We start from the raw sequence: 6,593 nt of genomic DNA on the forward strand, positions 1-6,593 counted from the left end.
TGCCCTGGGCTCCCGGCAGGTTTCCTTGCTCCCGCCTCACCCTGCGTGGCAGCCCCAGCCCTGCCCTCCCCCCTGCGCTCTTCGCCTGTGCTTAATAATATTTTCATGGCTGTTTTAGACCCACACTCTGGGTGTCTCGGGGGGTGTTTGTGCATGACATCACCCTCCCCCTCCCGTAAATCAGGCACTGGGCCGTGCATAGCCATGACCCATTCATGACAGGGATAAAATCCAGATGTTCCAGTGCTACGTGCAGCTGGGTCATTTCCTTTTTTGGCTAAAAACGTGAGGCTCTTGAGGCTGACTGAAAGAGGAGCCTGGGGGCCCTTTGTACAGGAACCTTTTGTGGTTAATCCCTGGAAGCAGCACTGCAGAAACAAGGGTTTGTGGTGCTGCTGCTGGAGGACACGCTCAGCTGGAAACCTCCTGGGCTGGAGCTGCGCGCCCAGCCTTTGAGGCCAAGCAGCAGCAAAACCAGAGCCTGGCACAGGTCACAGGGCAGCAACAGCAACAAAAATCTTACTTTGAAAAACCCGGTTAGCTGCCAGAGCAGGAGCCTTGGAATGTGCCAGGAATGTGCAGGCACAGAGCCTGTGCCGTGGTCCCACAGGGGCTGTGCCTGTCGCGCCGCCAGAGCAGCACCCGCAGGAGCTGAGCCACCACGCAGGGGCAAAGGAGCGGGGTGCTGGGGGCCGGGGCAGGCAAGCCCAGAGGAAGTCGTGGCAGCTGTTAGTAAATGTAAAGGAATCTGTGGAAAACAGTTTCAGATGTTAGGGGAATAAATGGCTCCCTGGCCGATAAAAGCGAGTAATGAGCATGCACTGCTTTGGGGAAGGCTGCCAGGAGACCACCGTTACCCTGACTGGAGACTACAGCAACTTCCCCACCAAACCTCCTCCCACGAGCCTACGAGTGCGGACTGGGGAGTATGTATCGCAGGGGGAAGGAAGCTTGTTGCGCAGCAGGATACGATTCAGTTTTGCAGCGATCCAGACCAGCTCCTGCGGCAGTGCAGCACCCCGGCTGCTGCTGAGCCCGACCCGACAGCCAGCCCGGAGGCACTGCGCCCGTGCAGCACCCAAGTCCTGTTCAGGCCCATCCTGCAAACAGCCTGCCCGGACAGACAGCAGGCCCGGACAGACTGGCAGCCCCCCAGCAGGAAGAGGGAGCCACCGTTCTGCTGCCATAACCCATGGGAATGGTACAGCTGATGCTGTGGTTTGGGGAGATTGGCCATCCCCAGTACGGGTTTAGGGGCGAGGACAAGGCTGAGCAGAGCCGCAACACCGATCCAGACAGTGCTCTGCCCTGGGCCTGCTGTTCGAGAAACACATGAGAACAAGCATCACTAAAACTGTTTATTATATAAAGCCGTAGGAAATACATAGGAGGCTGAGGTTTAGGACACTTCCTTCTAGAGACTGCTCCAAGCTCCTCAGAATAGCAAACACGCAAACTCTGATTCGCCTGCATCAAACGCTTTTAAACGAGGGTTCAACAAAGATCTGTATAGAGTTAGTACCACTTCAACATGCGTAACATTTTCTGTTCCTAAGGGAAGCCTGGGGAGGGTGTGAGCTAGCCCCTTCATCCTGCAGTTGGGTACAAAATGACAGATATTCACGACAAGAGTACAAAAGGAAAAAAAAACACAGGAAGATGCTTTCAGAAAAGCATGTGGCAGTCTAAGCAGGAAAGCAGGGTCAGCATAAGTGCCCTGGCAAGACAGAAGCAAAAGGGATGTAGAGACAAGGCAAGCATGAGCATCCCACTGCAAAGGGGCCTTAGCGGGACCCAGGGAGAGCTCAGTCATCGGGCAAGGACAGCTCAAGCCCTTGTGTGAGTCTGGGATGGCTCAAGATGTCCTATTTTGCAGTTAGGGCCAGTGCAGGGATGTCGGAGATGCCCTGGGCTCCTCAGGGCAGCCCAGGTACCACCTTTGCTTTGCTTCTCTTTTGGGACACAGTGAGGGATGAGTGTGGCTGGGGGGGGCTCTGCCTGCCACAGGCAGGGACACTCGGCCCTGGCAGGAGCAGGCTGTGGACACACCGACTGCGCCCAGGGCTGACCTCCACGCTGGAGTCCTGTGCTCCCGCGGTCCCCCCAGTGCTCCCAGCAGCCACCGAGTGCAGCCACAGCCTGTGGGCAACGCTCCCCTCCCCGAATTAACAGAAGGTCATCAGTGTTACCTGTGCCGCTGCCGGCTGGGCTCGGTGAGACAGTCCCCGTTCCACAGTTCCCCATGAGAGAGCTGGAGCAGGACTAAAGCGCTCGGTGCTCTCAGCCTTCAGCATGCCCTTCTCTGGGGCTCAGCCAGGCGCATCTCAGGGGGGACCACTGGCGGGCCAATACCCACCAGCTCCAGCTCAAACACCACAGAGGCAGCCATGGGAGATCACAGCACAGATGGACGGGAACAGGGCTGGGAGGTGCTGGGGACAGAACGCCCCGTACCTGCCAGCAATTTGAGCTCCTCATCCACATCTGAGTGACAGCACCTCCACGGAGATGTGCACAGCAAAGGGTCTCGCCCACAAACGGTGAAGTGGCTACATAAATCTGGAGGTGGATCCCATCTGGCAGGACACATGCTCTTCTCCTGGCGACACTCCAGCCTGGTGTCCCCAAACCTCCCGAACAGTGCAGAGAGCACCCTTCATGCCCAGGTCGCCACAGGCCAGCTGCACGTACAGAAGAGGCTGTGCTGCAAAGCCATCCGCTACGCAGGCCGGCATGGCCAAGCCGCATGGACCAGGATCTGCTGCCTTCTATCACACAGAGCAAAGGAAGCACATGGGGGAAAAGAGAATAGTCAGCACTGTGCCAGGGAGAGCAAATACATGCTGCCAGCGTGCAGATCCAGCAGCCCAACGCTGAAGCTGCTGCTGCTGCCCTTTGCTTAGCTGGGGCCCTGGGCTCAGCTTGTGCCTGGCCAGACAGGAAGCAAAAGGAAAGAGTAAATAATGGGGGGGGTCTTGAAGCTCCATTTTCAAATTTATTTAGCTTTGACTCTGCACAGAGCCAAAGCATAGCGTACTCTAGGCTTCAGGGAGGGGCACAGGAACCTCCTGAACACACCGTGGTTCAGGGTCAGCCCCCATCTCCTGTGCCTTGTGCCCTGCCCCTGAAATGCTGTTGGGGTATCTGGCACAAAGACCCTGAAGAATAGAGAAAGACCCTGCCCCATGGTATCCTCGGAGGCTCATAGGTCGCTGCTGCAGTCGCGACACAGGATCTCGTCGTTGTCAGGGATGAAGCCTTTCCCGACCAGCGAGGTGTTGCAGCGGGCACAGTTAAAGCAATTATGGTGCCAGTGACGGTCCTCAAAGGAGACATATTTACCACCACCAAAGCCTGTGGGAGGGACAGAATGCAGTATTAGAACCTCTGTGGAAACTGGGACAAACTTCCCACATGGACCGAGTCTTGGCCTGTTCGTCCCCAAGTCAGGTCTTCACACACAGTCCTGCACTGTGGCACCCAGACACCCCACAGTATCGCAAACATCTGAAATACAAATCTTCACTTGTGGGGAAGAGGAACAAAATGATTTCAGATCAGATTTTTCAGGGTTCAGAATCACTGTTTTCTCCCCAGAGAGGAGCAGGGAGTGGAGCTGCACCACCACAGCAAACGAGGGGGCTGTCAGAAGCTCCCGGCAGTCTGGAGCAGTTCCTTCCAAGGACGGTACTAGTGAAATCCTGGGAAGAGCCCCCCTGCTACCGGCCCAGCCCCAGGCTCCTGCAGAGGCTCTGCAGGCAGCTTCCTTCCTCTGCCGGCAGTGGTTGGACTTGTGGGCTGTGACCCCCTTCTCCCCAGGACGGGAACACACTGATAAGGACCAGATGGGAAGCGGCTGCACGGGAGCTGCCCTGTCCTCAGCCAGAGTCATCCTCTGAGTCACCAGCTGATTCATGGCTTTGCCTGCCTTCCCAGCAGCAAGAGACACGAGTTTCAAAGGGAAAGGTCAATGGGGGAGGGCAGGGAAGGGGGCCAGACCCTCTCAGGGGTTTCTGTAGAAGAGGACCCCTGCTTAGGCAGGTACAACAGGTCTAGACTCTCCTGCAGCAGTTGCTCCTCCAGCTATGGCTTTGTCTGTGAGCAATCTTTCCAGAGGACATGGCAGCCAGCCTCAAACAAGGCAAGCTAGAGACATAGGATCACACTGTGAGGGGTCATTTTGGGAGCCTTTGCACATGGGCAGAGGGAATTCCTCCCAAGGGGCACAGTTCACCGCTTTGAAAGATGCAGATGAAGGGACACAAGTGGCCTTAGGACCACTGCAACAAAGAGATCATCTCCAAAGGGGTTCCTTGGAAAGCGGCTGCAGTTGTTTCTATGGGGGATGTGCCTGAGGGCACCATGCACTCACAGCATTTGTCCCCAGGAGGCCTGAAGTGCCTGCAGACACTTGAGCAAGCCTACATGAAGGAGACATGTATGAGCACCATATGGGCCCCGGTCACACGTGCAATTGAGAGGGCAGCTTCGCCCAGAGAAGTCACCACATGTCTGGGAACGGGGCAGGTAGGTCATGCCCTGCTCTGCAGAAGTGCCCAGTAACCAAGGCCATTCTGCTCACCTGTGATGGGCTTTGTGCAGGCACTGCACTTCTTGGCATAGAGGTTCCCAAAGCACTTGACGCAGTATGGGTTGTCATCCTGGGAGGTGAACTGCTGGCCAGCCAGGGGAGTCTTGCAGCCTGTGCAGACGAAACACTCCTTGTGCCATGGCTCATCCCGGTAAGTCACTCCTCCCTTGGTCAGGGTCTGCGGGAAGAGAGCACGCACTGGTGACACATGAGCGCAGGGAAACGGGTCGCAGTGCACTACCAGCAGCTAGCTGGGGTGCGGGCACCTGAACCCTTCTCTGATGGGGCTTAGACAGCAGTGGGGAACACATCCCTGGATCAGAGAACCAAGGGGCTTTGGGCTGTCATGCCAGACATACCTTTTTGCAACGAGTGCAGCGAGGAGCGAACTTGCTCTCGTAACAGGGGACACAGTAATAATCCTTCTTGTCTGGGATGAAGGATCGTGACCCAATGGGCTGCTGGCAGCTGCTGCATATGAAGCAATGCTCATGCCAGGTTTGTCCGTTGTACTCCAGCTTACGGGATCCTGCAGAGAGAGCCGTTCACGGTGTGACGGGGGAGCAGCACATGCACACGCAGGGGACACAGGAGGCTGTGCAGGATAAACTGCAGTCCTGCACACCCAGCTCTGTGCCTGCCCTCCCCATGGCAGCGCCGGACCGCAGGCAGCTGGAGAGGGGGGGCCCCAGGCTCACTCCCCAGCCGCAAGGGGAGGGCTGCAGGAACATGCCCCCAGCACTGGCACACAGGCCTCGGCACAGACGCCTGCTGTAACCTAGATCTGAAGATGGTGTCAGAATGGCCAAGCAAAGACACTCCCTTGCCTCAGGCCATCGCCAGAGACGCTTGCTCACACACACACCTTCAGTCATTCCTTCTCTTCTTGTCAGCAGACACCACAAAATGCCCAGGAAACCCTTTGTTATCTCCTCCCCAGCTCACTTGCCCATGACAAAGGGGAACAGACAGGGCCACTGTGGGGATCAAAGCTCTGAATCTTGCTGTCTTGCCAGACAAGCAAAGTACCTGGTCCGCTCTACATGGCGACAGGCAGGAAAGCAGAAATTCAGCTCTCTTCCTTGCTGCCCTGGTGTTGGACCCTGCTGCCCTGGCCAACACCACTGGGACCAGGAACAAACTGCAGTGCTTGAGTTTACCCATTCCTACCTGGCATGACTGTCTTCTCACAGGCAATGCATTTGGAGGAGAACTCGCTGCAGTAGCAGTCATTGCACAGCAGCTCCTCGCCTTGGCAGGTGAATGGCTCGTCGGCCAGAGAACGGTCGCAGCGGAAGCAACGAAAGCAGTGCTCGTGGTAATGGCGATCCTCATAGTACAGCTCCTGGGGAGGACAGCCAAGATGAGGAGGGGACCAATTGCCCCAGGGAACCACCCTGCCCTGCTGCCGGGTCCCATACTCACCCTGCAGTCGTGGCCGATCAGCTCTTTGCACTCATCACAGGTGTTGGCAAAGTGGGCATCATAGCAGGGGATGCAGTATGGGCCATTGTCCATCTGGATGTACTTGCGCCCATACAAGGACTCCTTGCAGTTGTCGCAGTCGAAGCACTCTGTCATGGTGCCAGTCTGAGGGCCTCCTTCACCTGCTACGAGATCAGCAGAGATGCTGGGTCAGTATCAGCTTACACTGCCTGAGATGGCCCTGCACAGCCCTGCCATCTGCAGAGGGCAAGGACCGTGAATCCCTGTGCTGAGCCAAAAAACAGCCGCTATCAGGACAGGACACAGACCTGAGCTTCTGCACCTGCTCTGTGGCTGTACGCACTTCCAAAAAAGCCTGCACACATTCAGGGCCTGGGATGAATCTCACTTCAGGTTTATACTCAGCAGTTGGAGCGCTTAGGCACCACCCAGAGAAACCCGGACGCGTTAAGCATGCAGTTGAGCTGTCTGTCTCCTTGCTGGGAAGCAAAGTATAAACGATGACCAAGAGAGAACTTTTTTGCATGAAAAGTTTTGATGTGGCACCGAAAACAGG

At 56.6% G+C, this 6,593-nt stretch overlaps 1 protein-coding gene across 1 annotated transcript; it reads right to left on the bottom strand.

Annotated features, from left to right (window-relative positions):
- Positions 1-2,754: 2,754 nt before the first annotated feature.
- FHL3 (four and a half LIM domains 3) lies at positions 2,755-6,195 on the bottom strand. Its single transcript, XM_010290070.1, has 5 exons — positions 6,017-6,195; positions 5,762-5,936; positions 4,951-5,120; positions 4,583-4,769; positions 2,755-3,354 (listed from the first exon to the last, which is right to left on the bottom strand). Exons 1-5 carry the CDS (start codon positions 6,170-6,172, stop codon positions 3,203-3,205), a joined length of 840 nt encoding a protein of 279 aa, XP_010288372.1. The 5' UTR covers positions 6,173-6,195; the 3' UTR covers positions 2,755-3,202.
- Between the last annotated feature and the right edge of the window lie 398 nt (positions 6,196-6,593).

Source organism: Phaethon lepturus, unplaced genomic scaffold (assembly GCF_000687285.1).
Source record: "Phaethon lepturus isolate BGI_N335 unplaced genomic scaffold, ASM68728v1 scaffold28186, whole genome shotgun sequence".
NCBI classification, from domain to species: Eukaryota; Metazoa; Chordata; class Aves; order Phaethontiformes; family Phaethontidae; genus Phaethon; species Phaethon lepturus.

Excerpts from the sequence above, each read along its gene's own strand:
- FHL3 (XM_010290070.1), bottom strand. The coding sequence starts at position 6,172 with ATGACAGAGTGCTTCGACTGCGACAACTGCAAGGAGTCCTTGTATGGG. Across the intron at positions 5,121-5,761 it reads TGAGAAGACAGTCATGCCAG|GATCCCGTAAGCTGGAGTAC; the intron begins GTAGGAATGGGT and ends CTCTCTCTGCAG. Across the intron at positions 3,355-4,582 it reads CTGCACAAAGCCCATCACAG|GCTTTGGTGGTGGTAAATAT; the intron begins GTGAGCAGAATG and ends TCCCTCCCACAG.